The 20002-nt window shown below is 32.2% G+C and overlaps 1 protein-coding gene across 10 annotated transcripts in view; it reads right to left on the bottom strand.

Moving 5' to 3' along the window:
• BCAS3 (BCAS3 microtubule associated cell migration factor) overlaps positions 1-20002 on the bottom strand; it is a 508191-nt gene that overhangs the window by 385556 nt on the left and 102633 nt on the right. For all 10 annotated transcript variants that reach the window (XM_016143369.2, XM_036222219.1, XM_016143368.2 and 7 more), the window contains exons 8-9: positions 14373-14480; positions 11140-11216 (exon numbers count right to left, since the gene is read on the bottom strand). In XM_016143369.2, the coding sequence (XP_015998855.1) occupies positions 11140-11216; positions 14373-14480 (185 nt within the window). The remainder of the gene's footprint in view (positions 1-11139; positions 11217-14372; positions 14481-20002) is intronic.

Below are 20002 nucleotides of genomic sequence, written 5' to 3'. Positions count from 1 at the left end.
TGCAGTATTTACATAATAGATTTCATTAGTACACTCCCATTGAGTAAACTAATCTTATTCATACAAAAATGTACTTATATATGAATATACATACATTCCATGAATATTTTCAGAGCTAGAGAAATGAGTATAAATATAGTCTAAAGATAATTTCCCCCTTTTAAATGTCATGAAAGAAGAACCAGTAAAAACTAGAAATAAATCCCTGTGAACTGTGGCATTACATAAGAAGTAGCTAATCACCTGAACTTTAAGATCAACATAATCTAATTCTCAATCGATACTAGTAACCATTTTGCCTCAATAGATCCTAATATGTATATTCTCCTTTAAAACAAAAGGATACTAAGGAAAAATGTAGTTAACAATTCTTCATTTTACTTTTTGAGTCAATGTTTTTAGAAACTCAGTGGACCTCAAGAATTACAGTGTATTGGAATACAAGCAAATTGTTTTTCTGTTCTCTGAAAACATTTTACAGCTGGAATCAGCAGAACATCACTCACTCAGCACTATCCCAACTTTATAAGCATGACTCCTTTAAAGATTAACTGTTGCCTGCAGCTAAACTTTGAAAACAAGGAAAAAAACCAAACCTCCATAATACTGGGACTAATTCTAACATGTTTACGATGTTTGTGAACAAAGTAAAAGAGAACTTGATATTTAAAAACTTCGATTTCCAAATTTAAATAAAGGTAAAAACCACGAAAAGCACACTAAATGAAGATTCTTCCTTTACTAAATTACAAAGGCACATGAGACTAAGGAAAATTAGATGGCATACTCCCAAAATCTTGGTCTTAATGGGGAGTTGACCTGAATTTGTTTTGTAAAACACAGGATTTAACTACTCTCTGTAACACTTTGCCTTATTTTTCTTGGTGAAGACAACTTAAAAGATTTCAGATCTTTTGGAGAGGAAAAAAAAAAAACCAGATGTCTGCATTTATGCTCAATTGACTTTCAAAAGAGTCCCAAAACAAGTGGATCGGGAAAGAATTGTCTTTTCAACAAATGATGATGGGTCAACTAGATATTCAGATGCAAAATAATTACACTGAGCCCTATCTTCACACTGCATGTAAAAATTAACTCGAAATGAATCAAAGACTTAAATGAAAAAGCTAAAAGTGTTACCCTCTTAGAAAAAAATATTGTGGTATATCTTCATACCCTGAGATTAGGCAATGCTTTCTTAGAAAGGACACCAAAAATAACAAGTGATAAAGGAAACATAGATAAATTGGACTTCATCAAAACTAAAACTTTTGTGCCTCAGAGGACTCCACCAAGAAATAGAAAAGACAACTCACAGAACGGGAATTATGCAAAATGTATATCTGATAACTGATTGTATCAAGAATATAAACAGAACTTTTGCAGCTCAGTTAGGAAAAGACAACTCAATATAAAATTTGACAAAGAAGATATAAGATGGTGAGCAAGTCATGAAAATATATTCAACATAATTACCCATCAGGATGTGCAAATCAAAACTATAATTAGATACCACTTCATGAGATACTAAAAGGATGGTTATAATCAAAAAAACAATAACAATTATTGTTGAGAATATAGAAAAATTAGAACTCTCATACACTGCTGGTGGTAATGTAAAAACGGTGCCATCACTCTGCCTGGCAGCTTTTCAAATAGTGTAGAATTACCATATAATCTAGCAATTTGACTCTTAGGTACATATGCAAGATAAATAAAAATGCATGTCCACACAAATACTTATACCCAAGAGAAATGAAAATATATTTCCCCATAAAAACCTTCATTCGAGAAAGCATAATAGCCCCAAAATGGAAACTAAATATCCATCACTTGGTAGATAAAATGTGGTATAATACATATAATGGAATATTATTCTGCAATAAAAAGAGATGCAGAATAGTATTCCATTGTCTGGATATACCACATTGTATTTATTTACCCACTCACCCAGCAAAGGACATCTTGGTGGCTTCTACACTCCGGCAATGTGGACAAAGCTGCTATAAACACCATGTGTAGATTTTTTAAGTAGACTCAAGTTTTCAACTCCTTTGAGTACATACCAAGTAGTGCAACTGGTATATCGTCAGAGTATGATTTTGCCTAGTAAGAGTATGACTCGTTTTGTAAGAAACAGCCAAACTGTCTCCCAGAATGGCTGTACACTCTTCATTCCCACAAGCAATGTATGAGATTTCCTGTTGCTCTATATCTTTGCCAGCATTTGGTGTCGTCAGTGTTCTGGATTTTGGTTTGCCTAATAGGTATGGAGTGGTATCTCATTATTGTTTGAATCTGAATTTCCCTTATGACGTATCATCTGGAACATCTTTTCATGTGCTTATTTAACATCTGAATAAGTGAGGGGCCTGTTAAGGTCTTTGGCCCATTTTTTTAAATGGGTTATTTTCTTCTGGTTGAGTTTTAAGAGTTTTTATATATTTTGGATTACAGTCCTTTATTAAATGTGCCTCTCACAAACATTTTCTCTCAGTCTGTGGCTTGTCTATCATTCTCGACAATGTCTTTTATAAAGCAGAAGGTTTTTCATTTTAATAAAGTCTACCTTATCAATTATTTCTTTCATGAATTGTGCCTTTGGTATTATATCTGATCATCGCCATACCAAGGTCATTTAGGTTTACTCCTGTTATTATCTACAAATTTTATACTTTTCTGTATTGCCTTAGGTCTGTGATCAATTTGTGTTAATTTTTTCAAAGGGTGTATGGTCTGTATCTAGACTCAGTTTTTTGCATGTGAATGTCTACTTGTTCCAGCACCTTTTGTTGAAGAGAATGCCTTTGTTCCATTGTACTGCCTTTGTTCCTTTTCAAAGATCTTTTTCGGGCTCTTCTGTTCAATTGATCTATCTGTCTATTCTTTTGCCAATATTACACTGTCTTGATTACTGTAGCTTTACAGTAAATCTTTAAGCCAGGTAGAGACAGACGGAAACTTGAATGCATATTACTAAACGAAAGAAGCCAATCTGAAAAGGCTACATACTATACAATTCTAATTAGAACATTACAGAAAATGCTAAACTATGGAGATAATTAAAAGATCAGTGGTTGCTGGGGGAATGGAAAGGGCAGAGATGATGAATAGGCACAGAGGATTTTTAGGACAATGAAAATACTCTGTATATTACGATGATGGGTATACATTTATCCAAACCCATAAAACATACATCAAGAGTGAACCCTATCGCAAACTATGGACACTGGATGAAAATGATGTATCAATGCATTATCAATTGTAACAAGTATACCACTCTAGCGAAAAACGTTGATAGGGGTTGAGGCCACGCATGTGTGGGGATAAAGGTATAGAGGAAATCTCTGTACCTTCTGCTTAATTTTTGCTGTGAACCTAAAACTACTCTTAAAAATTAAGTCTTTAAAAAAGAGAAAGACCAAAATAAATTAATAGATCCTACAACATGGATGTATGACTATGTTTATGTTCGGTGAAAGAAACAAACCACAACAGATGACATATGAAATTCAGAAAAGACTATGATCATGCTATCTCGAAAGACATACAAGCACAAAAAACATTAAACACCACTTTAGAGATTTGAACAATTGACAGCTGATTAATGACCCTCTTATGGTTCCATGAACTTTAAACTTAAAACTTTTGATTTATTTTTTTATTTTTCATGTTTATGAAACATATCATAAAGAGTACTGCCATTATAGGGCTCAAGGGGCGGGGCATATATGCAGAGAAAAAGAAAGTCATAAGTCAATTCATTGCACATATATTCATTGCGTGTCCATTCTGTATTGGGTAGCTGACGAGGTGGTAAAAACGTCATGGTGGCCTAGTCCATTGTAGATAGATGGGAAACCAAATGAAAGGGATACATTTTGCTTTTAATTTGAACTGGGCTTACATCTCACATTAACCTCCCAATCCCTTCTAACGAATGTTGCAAATTTGCTTTTAATTATAAAAAAGAAAAGCTCCTCTTTCCAAAATTAAAAATAATTTTGCATTTTAAAGATCCTTTAAATTCATTCCTTACATTTCCTATTTATCATTAACATAAATGAAGAACACACATACTAACACTAAGAAATAATATCGGGGTTACAAAGAATAAATTTTCCTCCTCAAAGTAAAAACATGGGCCAACAGAAGGAGTTACTTAATTGTATAATCCTTTAGTGTCTCTAGAGACTTCATATCTACCTTTCAATTTAAGCACAGTGGAAATGACTGCTAATGACATCTATCAGTCTTTGTCTTTTGTTGTCTTAATCATACATGGGTTTTGAATTTCCACATCAGACAGCTGCTCAAGGCCACCTTTTCTATACAGCCAAATACAAAGGTGTCTCCTTTCTCATCATATTGGCTGCATTCCCTTTCTAGTTCTCTATCAGCTCTCTTTACCTGATCCTTCTACCTTTTGGCACAAATTCCCTTGGTGGATTCTCTGATGGACACAGCTGTCTCTACTAATTTTACAGTCCCGATTCACATATAACTAAGGTACTCACAATTGTATTACACAAGATTTTTCCAAACTATTTTAGAAATTAAATGCTTCCATGATAAAAACAAACTTTTCATTAAGTGGAGAATTTGTCATTCTATGTGGGCTTTGGTCTGAGTTCTTTAAGAACTAAAAACCAGTCAATGGAAAACAACTATGTGGCACAGGCATGTGGACTACTACAAATGCTTCTCAGTGTGCCCACCAGCTCCCCATCCTCTGATTGCTATATTCTGCATCTTTTCCGTTTTCAATGCAAAACAGGCTTTAAAACATGGAATAACCCAAATTCAGAGAAACACATATAATCTACATGCTACTTCCACCTGCCAAAGGTTTTGCTCTCTATAAAGGAATGGGGAGAGGGTAATGCAGAGAGCAGAGAAAAATAAGCTTCTTTCAAGTTAAGAAATGACTCCATTTGTTCGTTCATTTTAAATATTAGGTCATACCGAATTTTGTTCAAAATGTTAGCATAAATCATTTTAGGCGAAGCTGTATTTCAAAGAAGCTAAATTCCTTCATACAAATATTTGCCAAATATCATGAATTTTACCAACTCAGCACCACTCACATAAATCTGGTCTCTAAGGTTTTGAAGTTTCAAGTTTTCAAGAGAACTCACTATCTTTTGGTGATGGTGTTGATGCTTTCTAAACTTTTTAAATGTAAATTATGTATTTAAATACAACATTCATACGGAAGTACCCAATCAACAAAGAGAACATAAGCATATATATAAGCAGCACACAAAACAGAAAACAGAATATTATAGAATTCCAAAAGCCCCTCTCATTCAACTTTTTGTTCCTAATACCCCAAGGTTATACACGATCCTATCTTTTGATAACTATCCTAAACATCTATTTTTAAAAGATATCGCTGGGTTTTAATACATTGTTTATTACACTTAATTTCATCATTCGTCCCCAAAAGCAACAGTTATGCCTTTATACTACCTTGTTTTTCAACATTTTAGGTAACATATAGTTCGGATTTAATGAAATCCATACCGAATAGACTTTATGGCATCCCAGAACCATGAATCATTTTACATACTTAACGCTGAGAGAATAAGTAATAATCCTAATGGATCAGGAATTACTGAAAATTCACTGCTACGGCCTCAACCCACTTGACCAGGATTTACTTATAAGCTGCACAGCACTTATAAAGCACCTGATTGCTATATGAGAAACACTGTTGGACCTTCCAGGTCTCATTTTCCTATCATGGACAAGTCACAGAATACAAGAGAGGCTAATACTTTAGTAATAGTTGTTTAATAATAGTTGTTCCAACTATTCATTGGGTGCAGCAATGCAGAAGGAAGCATTTAGGACGTGGCAAAGATGTCCTTAAAGGATATTAACTAAAAAAGAAAGAACAATAAGAAAGTGTAATAACAACTCAGTCTCCCCATTTATTTTTATCATACTTAATTGATATTTTGTGTTTGTTAAAGGCTTATAAAACAGAAGTTCCTATTCTCAAAAGAGGTAACAATACTACAAATACTGGGGAGATACTCAAGAGCTGATGGCTACAAAGATATAATTTTCAAATAAATTTATACATCAGAAAATTTCTCAATTTACTCCAATGTGATACATAAAAGAGAAGATTCATTTATATATGCATGAATATATGTATACATATATTCATTCCTTTAAATATCCAACATTCATTATTAAATTCTAGCTCAGGCCTATATCATTTTCTCTGAAGATCAGTACTGATCTTATATGAATAATTATTCTCTTCATTTGATAACTTTTGACAGAGATGCACTATGTTTCCAACCATTTTACTAATTAAACACCTTGGAAAAGGACCACTCATGCTTGGAAACCAGTTGTGATAAATGTTTTCATCTTCAGCAAATTAAGTTTTATTATTACAAGAAGCAAAAATAAACATCAGCAATATTTATGTTAGCTAGACCATAATGGGTATATTATACCTTCTATGATGAAACTTACTTCTTTAATCCAAATTAAGCTGAACAACCGCTCATGAAGAGATTACTATCAGTGGCAAAGATAGAACAAGTAGGAAGGAAAATCCATACAGTAAGATTAAAAGTAAGTTTCTTAACAGAGGCAGATATTACATGTTATAAAAGGGTTCCAAAAGGGTGTTAGCTAACAAAAGAGGTCTGTAATCAAACAAACCTGGGAAATATAGTAATGTAATAAATAACTTTAAACAGATTAAAATGCTACCCACCATTGCCATTCTCCAACAGAAGGCAGCATTTCCTAAGTATACATGATCAGGGCACCCTGACTTGCACAGTACGTTGAAGGTTTAATGTTGAATAGACAGAGAGAATTGCTACCTTTGGGAACTTAAAAAGAGGAGGCTGCTTTTTGCTAAAGCGATCAGAAAATATTGTAATATAAGAACTAGCATCTCCACTGGGCCTAGAAAGACACTGTGGGGTGCTAGCAAAAAGGCCATTTCAGGAAGGAAAACACAGCAACAAAGCACCTCCAAGGAAGAGAGAATAATGAATGATTCAAAGTAAACGTAGCATAAGCAGCATGAAAACAAGTTGTAGAAATAAAGATTTAGCAAGGACATTGAATTTTGATAAAGGTTTTTGTATGCCAAAACCCTTGAGAGTTCAGTTGGTAGGAAATGTATAAGATGACTACATGTCCCTATGGCCCAAGACATTTCCAGTTTGCACCTGTTGACCAGATTTAAATTGGGCATGGCATTTGCTCAAACCAAAAGACCTCAGTTTAGATGATAAATTATATGATCATCTGATAATATAGAAAACATGATTCTGTAAGTTCATATCATTTAGATATAGATAATAGAATATGTATAGGTTAAATTATATAATGTGTGGGATATGCTTCAAAATAATTGGGGAAGGGTATAAATGAAAGACTGCCCACTAGTAGAAAGAGTGTTGGGTACCAAAGAGGCCTGTAGTAAAATAAATCAAGGATATCTAGACATGTAATAAATTTAAACAGATTAAAATGCTAATCATCACTGCCATTCTCTAATAGAAGGCAGATTTCCTAAGAATATTAGATCAGACATCCATAGGTGACAAAAGGGTATTTCTATGAAATTAGTAATTTAATAAGTTTATTAAATATTTCATTTAAAAAACAGGGATAAAGAACCTGAATAGACATTTCTCCAAGTATATATAGATGGCCAAGAGACATAAGAAAAGATGCTCAATACCTCTAATCATCAGGGAAATGTAATCGAAACCAGAATGAGATATGAGATATCACCTCACACTGGTCAGAATGGCTATTACCAAACAACAAATAACTCGACAAATAACAAATGGTGAGGATGTGAAGAAACGGGAACCCTTTTGTACTTCTGGTGGGACTGTAAACTGGTACAGCCACTATGGAAAACAGTAGAGAGTTTCCTCCAAAAATTAAAAATAGAACTAACATATAACCCAGCAATTCCACTTCTGGGTATTTATCCAACAAAAATGAAAACACTAATTCAAAAAGATATGTGCATCTCTATGTTCATTGCAGCATTATTTACAATAACCAAGATACGGAAGCAACCTAGGTGTCCATCTATAGACGAATGGATAAAGAAGATGTGGTATATAATGCAATATTAGTCATAAAAGTAATAAAATCTTAGCATTTATGACAACATGGATAGACCTAAAGGGTACGATGCTAAGTGAAATAAGTCAGAGAAATACAAACACCATATGATTTCACTTATATACAGAATCAAAAAAAAAAAAAAAAAGACCCTACAAAACAGAAACAGATTCATAGATCTAGAGAACAAACTAATGGTTGCCAGAGGGAAGGGGAAAGGAATGGATGAGTGAAAAATGTAAAGGGGAATAAAAGGTACAAACTTACAGTTATAAAATAAGTCAGAGGGATTTAATATACAGCATAGGGAATAGAGTCAATAATATCACAATAACTTTGAATGGTGACAGATGGTTACTAGACTTATTATGGTCATCACTTTGTAAGGTATATAAATGTTGAATCATGATGTTGTACATCTGAACTCATATAACATTGTATGTCAAAAATGCTTTAATTAGAAATAAACAAAATAAAAACAATACTTTAATAGAACAGAGTAGATAGAATTTAAATTTTGGTAGATATCATCAAATTGACTCCTGTAAAGGTTATGTCAGTTTATATTCTCACCAAGAGTATAAAACGACAATTGCTCCCCTAAACTTCTCAAAGCACAGTGCACCAAACACTTTGGTCTCTGCCAAATTAAAATTTATATATTATTGTATTTCCATTTTTAATTAAGGAAAATATCTTTTCATATTTAAAAAATATTTATATTTCTTTTTTTGGTATATGACTGGTTAATATCCTTTCCTCATTTTAAGTAGGTTGTTGGGTTTTTTCCTGTTAATTTTAGAAGTTTTTAAAGTTAATTATCCCTATAATCATTTATGTTACAATTTTGTCTTTTATCCTGACTGTGTTTAAGTTTGTGCCCTATAGTTAATTTTATTTTTGTGTAGTTGAAGTAATCAATCTTTCTTCTAGTCTCACATAAATTATTTCATATTTTCATCTAGTATTTTATTTCATATCCTACATTCACATCTTTGATCTCTTTACCATTAAAAAAATAATAATAAAGGCAGGAAGGAAGGGTCTTTAAAAGAGGAAGGAACAGAAGGAGGGAGAATAAAAAGAAAAAAATAGCTCTACATTCCTGAGCTAATTTTTAAAAGTGAAAGAGGCTAACAAGAAATATAGGCTCTAAAAATGAAATTAAATAAGAGTTGGAAAAGAGATGTCTGACTTTGCAGAAATCAATGCACACATATCTTTGATTAATGATAAACAACAGAAGATTATTAGTAAGATGTAAAGGCAAATGCTCAGGAAAACCTAGCAGGTACATCAGACTGAAATGTTCAAACTCTCTTTTGATTCCACCTCCTACCATTTACTCCACATACTTGGAAGAAATGGTTAGATTTACATGTGGTTCCTTAGATGGGTTCTGTTTCTCTAATTGTTTTAATTATAATAAGAAGTAAAAAAAATATAATGTAATGTATTAGTACATAAGGCCTGTATTAGTACATAAGACCTTTATAAGAAAAAAATTAATGCTAAAACAGGCCATGTAATATATAATACAAAGCTTCCCATATTATGTATATACATTTGTGACTGGAGATGTTATTAACAATTATATGCTTCCAAAAAACTTTTAATTTATTTAACATATAACAACAGAAGATCCTGTCTAGTTATCTACATTTAATAACTATCAAAGCATTAATAAATTTCTAATCAGCATAAAATAACTGACTGATAAATGGGTTGATGTACTCATCCATTCAAGAACTATTTAATGAGAGCCTACATTGTGCCAGCCAATGTCTTAGGTGCTGGAGATATTAATGTAAATAATGTAAATTTGGGAATGGTGTACATTGGTCCTTGTGAGAAAATCAAAATTTCAAGGGACATGATCTCCATTATAATCTTTGTAAATCTCTGAGAGAATGATTACAAACTCAAAAAGATAGTTGTCATATTCTTTTTTATAGTCTACAAAATGATAAGCTATGAATTATAATGAATGACACTACATGTTATACATAGTATAACATATAGTACATAATACATGTAATTACACATAAAATATATTAATTAAATCAAGAACACAAACACCAGAAAGGAATGTCTACTATGTAGTGCTTAATCACAGCAGATATTAGGTAAATACCTGATGAATAAGTATGTAAGTAGTTGTGACATTCCAGAGATGCAGCAATGTGAATGGGATTCCCTAGTCATGACAAAACTGAAATCTGTTCCAACAGAACTATGTCTGCAGCACATACAAACAGGACTCTCTGGGAAAACAGCTACAGCTTCGATGGTGAGTTGCAGAAGTTAAAACATAAAAGAGTGAAAACTATTGTTTTACTAGACTGTACTGGAAAAAGAATTCTAAATCCAGACTTCCTTCAGACTCAGTTCCTGCTGGACTTTCCATCCTGCTGGCCTGTCCTACAGCCTTAGACTTGTCTGCCCCACAACTGCATGAGCTAATCCCCTTAAAAATAAAATCTCTTTCTCTCCCTCCCTCGTGTGTGTGGGGGGGGGGGGCAGGGGAGGTTGGGGGGTGTGTGTGTGTTCATATCCTATGCTTATTTCTGCACTTCTGGGCATTAGCAGAAGTTGTGGGAGGTGGGGGAAAGAAGGAGGGAGAGAAAGAAACTGACAACCCAGTTTCAAATCTCTCAGGTACGATAATTCAGTTATCTCCTCAAGTATGTTATGGTAATTAATTTAACAACTTCTTTGAAAGTACAGCATAGCTACGTGAACCTAAATTAATCAGAGACACTAACAGGGAATGTATAAGAAGAAATTGATGTAATATGGCACAAGACTTGCTTAGTAACACAAAGAAAATGTGTTATCAGTTGAAAATACATACCATAAAATTATAGTACTAAACAAGACACCCACAGAAACACTATCCTAATAATTGAATAACCAGGAAAAGCTGATATTATGATTACAATGTTTGCAGGTTCTACCAAGTAAATAGTATAAACTCAAATGGATATGATAGGAAATATGCAAGTTGGTACATACTTGTGACGAAAAATTTTTTTGTGAAAGTACAGCTATCGAAGGCAGCGATTTTCTCCTGTAAAACTACAACGAGGATCCTAAAATTTGAGAGAAAAAAACATAAAAGAAAATATAAAGTTCTATAAATTGAATCATAAATTAAGTTAAATCATCTAGATTTAAACAAGTATCTATCAATGCAATTTTTTAAATCACACATTTCTTATAATATCTAGGCTAGAAACATCTGCCTCATAAAATGTAAAAATATAACCACAAAAGTCTTAATAATAAAGATAGACATGATTAGAGGAAGAACAGTGACAGGGGAACAAACTACATTTCAAAAAACTTTTTTCTTCCAAACAAAATTTTATCTTCACTCATTATAAATCAAATTTATCTTCATTAAGAATGGATGAGATCAATAAACTGCTGGCTATTTACTTAAAGTGTTTTTCCACTGCCGGCTCAAATCATGGAATTAAACATAAAATGAACTTATGTAATTTGTTACTTAAAATAATTGCTGAATTTCCCAACACAAAATTAAAAAAAAAGAAAACTCAGACAAGTATTTAGTGAAAAGGAGTTATTTCTGATTGACCCAATACGTTAAAAGTTAGTCAGACTTGTTATAAACTATATTTCACCCAGATCCCAAGATTTATAAATAATTAGAAATATTACTTAATTATAAAAAAAATTTTAAGTCAAAATTCCTAAAATACATCCCAGATGAAGTTATTTTATAAACTGCATTTTAGAATACTGTTCATTGCAGGACATTATTAAAAATAGCCAAATTTCAAAGTTATTTTTAAAAATAAAATACTTTAATTGTTGTTCAATATTTAACATACATAGTACTTTTCAAAATTTGGGGGAAGTAAATCTGAGGAACAGATATTAATGATGGCTAGGGGGAATGTTGTATTTAACATGAACGTTTTATTAATTCTTAACACGAACGTTTTATTAATTCTTAACACAGCCAACAACACAATAAATGATTCTGTTATCGGACTTAAGGTAAGAAACCAACCAAACATCAGAAACAGGTTAAAAGGCTTAGGGAATCCATAGTAAGGTGACAAATTCAAATAAGGGAAAAATGCAGAAGAAACAAATCAGACATGAAAAAGTTTTCATGTAATCCAGTAGTCCTTCTCCAAAGCACAGCAACATACAAAACTATTTCCAGTAGGAAGCTTTAATTTATGATATTGTTAAGTTCAAAAGACTAATTATGGCACACATCTGATTTATAAACTCAAATGCAAAATTAACCACGGAAAAATCTGGTGAATCAGATTTGACATTTTATAGAACAAAATCTAAACAGTATCCTAAAATCCACATGACTGCTTTTCTTCTAACCTTCACCACATTTGAACTTATTCCATTTCTCACTGGAAAGTCAATTCCAAAAAAATTACATAATGTATCAAGAGATTTTTTTATTGGAACATATCTTCATATAGTTTTTCTTTTTAAAAAATGAAAGCACGATATGAACCTTTACTACCATCAAGGAAATATCCTAGAATTTTATTTCTACTTTTCACTAATGACATTTCATATTCATAAATCACTGTTTTTACTCCTACTCACAAGTTTCCTAATCAATAATTACTTAGGATGAGTATACTATGAAAAGTAAACCATCTTAACTTTCAAAGTCATTTATATTAAATTATTAAATACATTCATTATTTCATGGTCAAAATTTTAAAAAAATAAACACTAAACATTTGTTGTAAGAAAGGTCCTAACTGTATTTTGATGTGCATCATCCCGAAACACAGTACCTGGAACAAGTGCAGAGTTGAGAAAAAAACAATTTTGCTCTGCATAGCCTTTGTAGAAGCTATTTTAAATAATGTAAGAAATACTTTTTTAGAAATGTAACTTCACATTTTGTTTTCTGATATATTTATGTATTTGTAATACAAATAAATTGTGATTCAAAAATCATATTTGTACTTCTCTCCCTTTTCAAATGTGTTCAAGTTTCTTTGTCTAAAAAATACATAATCCACTTTGTGACAACACAAAGAACACTTGAAGAAGAGCTACCATTACAGTTTTCCAGGTAAAATATACTATCTACTGGACCCACCCAATCAATAAATGTTGGCTTTGAATAATTTGATATGTCACTGGATAATTACATTATCCCAAGAAGAATATAAATATTTCTCTCGTTTCTTGTAATTTTAAGTTTAATCTTATTTGAAGTATAAATATGCATAATAATTAGGTCTTCATTATGAAATGCATACTATCACTGAACAGCTTTTCTTTGTCCTACATACTTTATGTTTTCCAAATACTTTTATCATTAGTATCAAAACCCATGTGTTCTTTAGTTTTGTATCTATCGGGTTTATCTACCCTTCCAATTTCATTCAATCTTTCTGAGTCACATTTTGAAATATCCCTTTAAAATCTAACTGGCGTCTTTATTTATAAAATTTATTTTATATTGACACAGCACAAAGTATTTCATTTTTTACGTTCATGTGCTTGCCTTTTGATGCGATGGAACACATAATTTGCATCCATAATGTTGATCAAGATATTTACCATATTAGGACTTCGGTTTGCTCAAATTTCAAAGTAAAATGTTAAGCACTAGAAGATTCTTAAGGTCCCTTTCTCTATTAATATTTTGTAGTTATATAAATTAATTCTTCATTATGAAACATCAGGTGGACATTCCATCCAGATCTGAAAATTTTCCTAGAGATTTTAAGAAAATAGATTTTAATGAGGGCAATCTATCTAGTCCCTGTGTTAGTTCGATTTTAAGGTCTTAAGGAATGAGGGGGAAAACCTTCTTTTGCAGTTTAGAAATATGTTTATTTTGATTAATGCTAAAAGGAAACTTACATTTCACCTCATAAACCAGTAAACATACAGAAGCACATACATCATATATTTCTGAAAGTGATGTGATAATTATAAAATCATTCCTCATAATTTTTGTATGTTTGCTCACTTTCTATTCTTTTCCATTTCATTTTTAAAATGGTTACAAGTCACTAAACTTAATTCACGGTTCATTAATGGATTAAGATTGGAAATCTGAAAACATTAAGAAATCTTAAGAGCTAGTCCATTTGTCAGAATTCAGATGCTTTTGTAACTTTAAAAAAAAAAATCAAAGACAGTCAATGACATTGGTAGAGCTCTACATGCCCACAAGGTATGTTACACCTTTTACAATAAACATGTGAAAAAATGCTTACCGCTTATTGCAATGGAGATCGTAGATAGGTGTTTTAAACTGAATAGACTTGACCATCTCTCCAGTACGAAGTGAGTATAGATCCACACAACAGTAAGGTGGGCTAGTGCTAAAAAACAAAACAAAACAAAAATAAAAACCATAAACACCAATATTTTTTCAAAAAAATAGGAAGGCCAGTAAACTCTACATTTTCTTATTAATATTATCTTAAAATCCCTTATTAATATAAGCAAATTGAGTTGAACTATGAAAAGAGATCATAATATATCCTAATCAACTCATTTCAGGAATGCAAAATTAGAGGAAGAAAAAACAGTGAAACATACTCACTAAATTAGTACTACAGAAAAGAAAAATTGTAAGATTATCTCAGTAAATGCTGAAAAGCATCTGTTAAAATTAAAAACCTATCCATTAATCTGATAAAAGTTAACAAGCTTAAAACTAGCAAACAATAACTAACAATTACATGTAATGGTAAAATACTGAAAGCTTTCACCCTAAAATCAGGAACTAGGCAAGAATACTCATTATGGCCACTTCTATTCAATGTAGTTTGGAAGGTCCTGTTCAAAAGGCACGAAAAGAAATTACTCCAAGGACAAAATAAAGCTGTCATTATTTGTTGATAACTTAATTGTATAAGTATAAAACCCAATAATACAAATATGTAAGTAGAAATATATAGAGACAACCCCGCAATAAAGACAAATCATTAAAAGTAACAAATTTATGAAGGTCACTAGATATGATAGCACCTGTGTTTTTATAAATTAAGAATAATTATAAATATTATAATTACAAAGTAAAATTTTAAAACAATATCATATATTGAATATATTACTATATTGAATACCTTGGAAGAGATCCAAGATTTCAATATATTTACACATAAAAGAACAAAACAAGACAGAAATGGGAGTATATTCTAAATTGATGAAGTTCAACCCTAATTAAAAATCTATCAGGAATGAGACCTCATTCTAACATGTATATGGAGATACATTCCACATAAGATTTATATTATAAAGGTATAGCAATTAAGATTGTTCTTGACACTAAATGTTTTAATCTTTAGTAATCAGGAAAAGAAGAGCAAGCAAAATTTAATAAAAACAGAATTTGTAAATTCTATCAATCATTTAAACAAAAAGGGTTATATATCCTACACAAACTCTTCCAGAAGGTAAAAAAAGAGTCACTTCTCAAATTATTTTATGAGACTACTAACCCCTGAAGACTAAATAAATACTTCACAAGAAACTACAGATACACTTATATCTCTGTGCCTCCTGAATATACATAAAAATTCCTCAACAAAACATAAACAAATCCAATTTGGCACTACAAAACCAGATGCGGTTTATCCCAGAAATGGAAGATTTTTGAATGGACCTTCTTCAGCCTTACAAAGGGCATCTACAAAAAACCCACAGATGTAAGAATAAACACTTCTCCTAAAATAGTATGAACAAAGTAAAACTGTCTGCTCTTATCATCCTATTCAACAATGACAAGCTAATTTTAAAATCTTTATGAAAATGTGCAACATGTGATTGGAGAACTTCATGTGTCTGGGACTTTTTAATAAGCTACAATAATTAACGTAGTCTGAGATAGCACCTCACACCTGTTAGAATGTCTATTATCGAAAAATAAAAAATAAATGGTGAGAATGTAAAGGAAAAGGGAACGCTTGTACACTGCTGGGAATGTAAATTGGTATACCCATTACAGAAAACATTATGTCAATTCCCCCAAAATCTGTAATAACGAAAAGAGTAAAACATCAATTACTAAGTGAATGGATAAATACGTCATGATATATTGATGCAACAGAATATTTCTCAGCAATTTAAAAGAATGAATAATCCATACAAACAACAGAAATAAACCTCAAAACCATTACGAAGTGAAAAAAAAAGGCCAGACATAAAAGTTTACATACTGTATGAGTCCCTGTCAGTGAAAAGCTAGAAAAGCAAAACTATAATAGGAAGCATACCAGAGAAGGAGGGAAACTACAGAATGCAAAATGGCATGAGAAAACTTTTGGGATGATGGAAATGTTGCTGTGTCTTGATTATGTTGGGTACTTCACAACTGTATACAACTGGCAAAACTCGAGGGAGGGCAGGGGGTCCTAGTAAAACCTGAACTTCAATCTCCAAAACTGACACAAGGCAAAGATTCTTTTTTTAACGTTCCCAACTAATTAAACTAGTCCTCTGCTGAGAAGCAATGAGTTAATAATGAATGAAATCTAACATTTTGCCAGACCAGCTGGGAAGGAAAAAACAGCTTGTCACCTTCAATTAGCAGCTCATTATAACTACTGGTACACTAGAAACTTGAATTCTGATCATTTCACTGGCATCCATACAATGTCACAACTGAGATTCTTCCTGCAGAAAGCCTTCAATAGACAAAACAAATGCTACCAAGGCTCAGTTTAGAGTTGACTGAACAAGACTTGATAGAACTAAAACTTCTGTTTATATGTGGAAAGAACCTCTTATTCAATGCATAATAGAAAAAGTAATTCTTTAAAATAAGAGTTTTGAGAAGGGCACACATTCATAAAGGAGTCACGTTATCTGCCAATAACACAGTTGTGTACACGCCTGACATATCCTTTTGTTCTCTATTTTCTCTTTTTAAAAGCCTTGGCCATTTCCCTGAGACACAGCAAGACAATCTTAATTTTCATCATGGGTAGGCTGATGAGAAAGCTCTCCATAACATCAGCTGTATGCATCTCCCATCACAAGAAGGACACGTTATACTAAAATATACAGATGTGAAACAAGCTTTTACTTTGTCCTCTAATATAAACAGTGCCACAAAAAATAAGACAACTGAAATTACACAGAATGAAAAAAGAAGGAAGAAAAATTAAAACAGCTTATGATCAACACTATAAATCAACTAAACATAGCCAAATTATAGAAGATTCCACCCAAGAAAAGCAGAATACACTTTCCTCTGAAGTACACACAAAACATTATAAGGATGTACCATATGTTAATCACAAGTCTCAACACATTTAAAAATAATGAAAACAATCTCTCTAACCAAAATGGAATGAAATTATAAAGCAAAAACAGAAGGAAAATTGGAAATTCACCAATAAGTGGACTTAAACAATAACCTCTTAAACAATCAAGACCACATTTAACAGAATAAAGGGGAAAAACAAAAGGATCATCTCAACTGATACAGAAAAAACATTTGCCAAAAGTCAACATTCTTTAATGATAAAAACACATGAGAAACCAGTAATAGAAGAAAATTTCCAAATATGATAAAGAGCACTTATGAAACACCCATAGCTAACATTACACTCAATAGCAAAAGACTGCTTTCTCCCTAAGATCAGAAACAAGGATGCCCACTTTCAATACTGCTAGTCAACACTGCACTGAAAGATCTAGCCAAAGCAATTCAGTAAGAAAAAGAAATGAAAAGCTTCTATATTGCAAAAGTAAAACTAACTCTATTCACAGACAACATGATCCTATATAGAAAATCCCAAAGAATCCACAAAATAGTATTAAAACTGATAAATTCAGGCAAGTTGTAGGATATGAGATCAACATGTATAAACCAGCAATTATCAATCCAAAATAGAAATTAAGAAACCAGGTCCTTAAAGAAAGAAAGAAAAGAAGGAAGGAAAGAAAGAAAGAAAGAAAGAAAGAAGGAAAGAAGGAAGGAAGGAAGGAAGGAAGGAAGGAAGGAAGGAAGGAAGGAAGGAAGGAAGGAAGGAAAGAGGGAGGGAGGGAGGGAGGGAGGGAGGAAGGAAGGAAGGAAGGAAGGAAGGAAGGAAGGAAGGAAGGAAGGAAGGAACTAACCAATTTCATTTCTAATCTCAATGCAATCTCTATCAAAATTCCAATAGCCTTTTCCACAGCAGTAAGAAGCCAGCCTAAAAGCAAATGGAATTGCAAAGAGCCCCAAACAGGCAAACAATACTGAAAAAGAACAAAGTTGGAGGACTCACATTTCTCAATTTCAAAATTTACAACAAAGCTACATTAATCAAAACACTGTTATACTGACATAACATTATGCAAATAAACCAATATAATAGAATTCAGAGTCCACAAATAAATCCATACATCTATGATAAAAAGGGTACCTAGTCCATTAAATGAGAAAAGAACAATACATTTCAAGAAATGGTGCTGGGAAAACTTTAAGTCCACATACAAAAGAATGAAGCTGGACTCCTATCTTACATCCTACATAAATATTAACTCAAAATAGATTAAAGACCTAAATATAAGAACTAAAAGTATAAAACTCATAAAAAATATAGGGGTATACAATGGAATATTACTCAGCAATAAGAAGAGATGAAATACTGCCATATGCGACAATTTGAATGGACCTTGAAATAATCATGCTAAGTGAAATAAGTCAGACGGAAAAGGTTGGAAATTACATGATATCACTTATATGTCGGATATAAACTTAAAAGCAACAAATGAACAGGTCAAACAGAGACTCATGGACATAGACAATGGACTAGTGGTTACCAGAGGAGAGAGGGAAGAAGGGAGGGGGGGAAAAACAAATAAAACATTAAATAGATAGATAGATAGATAGATAGATAGATAGATAGATAGATAGAGGGTGTGTGTGTGTGTGTGTGTGTGTGTGTGTAAATCTTCCTGACCTTGGATTTGGCAATATCCGTAGATATGACACCAAAAGCGCAAGCAACAATAACAACTAAAATAGATAAACTGGATTACATCAATATTAAAAATTTTTACACCTAAAACTAATATAAAATAATACTGAATGTCAACTCTAATTGAAAAATAAAAAATAAAAATAAAAATAAATAAAATTTAAAAATTTTGTGTGTCAAAGGTCATTGTTGAAAAAGGGGAAAGATATCCTAAAAATGAGAAAACATCTGCAAATCAAATATCAGATAAGTGTCTAGTAACTAGACTATATCGAGAACTCTTACATTCAACAAGAAGACAACTCGATTAAAAGATGAGCGAAGGACATTTCTCCAGAGAATACATACAAATGGCAAACCAGCATATGAAAAGATGCCCAACCTCCTCATTCATTAGTGAAACACAAATCAAAACCACAATGAGACACACTTCACACCAATTATGCTGGTCATAATAAAACAAGTGAAAAAGAGCAAGTATCAGTAAGGATGTAGAGAAAGTACAACCTTGGTCCATTGCTGATGGGAATGTAAATGGTGCAGCCACTGTAGAAGACAGGTTGGTGGTTCCTCAAAAAGCTAAACACAGAATTTCCATACGGCCCAGTAATTCCACTCGTAGGTGTATACCCATGAGAAATGAAAACATATGTCCACACATAAACATATACATAAACATTCATATCAGCATTAGTTAATGATAACCACAAAGTGGAAACATCGCTCAACTAATGAATGTATAAGCAAATTGTAGTATACACATACAATGTAATCATTTGACCTTAAAAGGGAATGAAGTTCCAACCATATGACATTCTGGAAAAGGCATGTCTATAAAGACATTAAAAAGATCGGTACATGCCAAGGGCAGGGGAGGAGTGAGGAATAAAGAGGCAGATCACAGAGCATTTTTAGGACAGTGAAAATAC

This window comes from Rousettus aegyptiacus, unplaced genomic scaffold (assembly GCF_014176215.1).
Source record: "Rousettus aegyptiacus isolate mRouAeg1 unplaced genomic scaffold, mRouAeg1.p scaffold_m13_p_6, whole genome shotgun sequence".
In the NCBI taxonomy this organism is placed as follows: Eukaryota; Metazoa; Chordata; class Mammalia; order Chiroptera; family Pteropodidae; genus Rousettus; species Rousettus aegyptiacus.
Note: the sequence above shows the minus strand (reverse complement) of the source record. Positions and strands in the feature narration are given on the sequence as shown.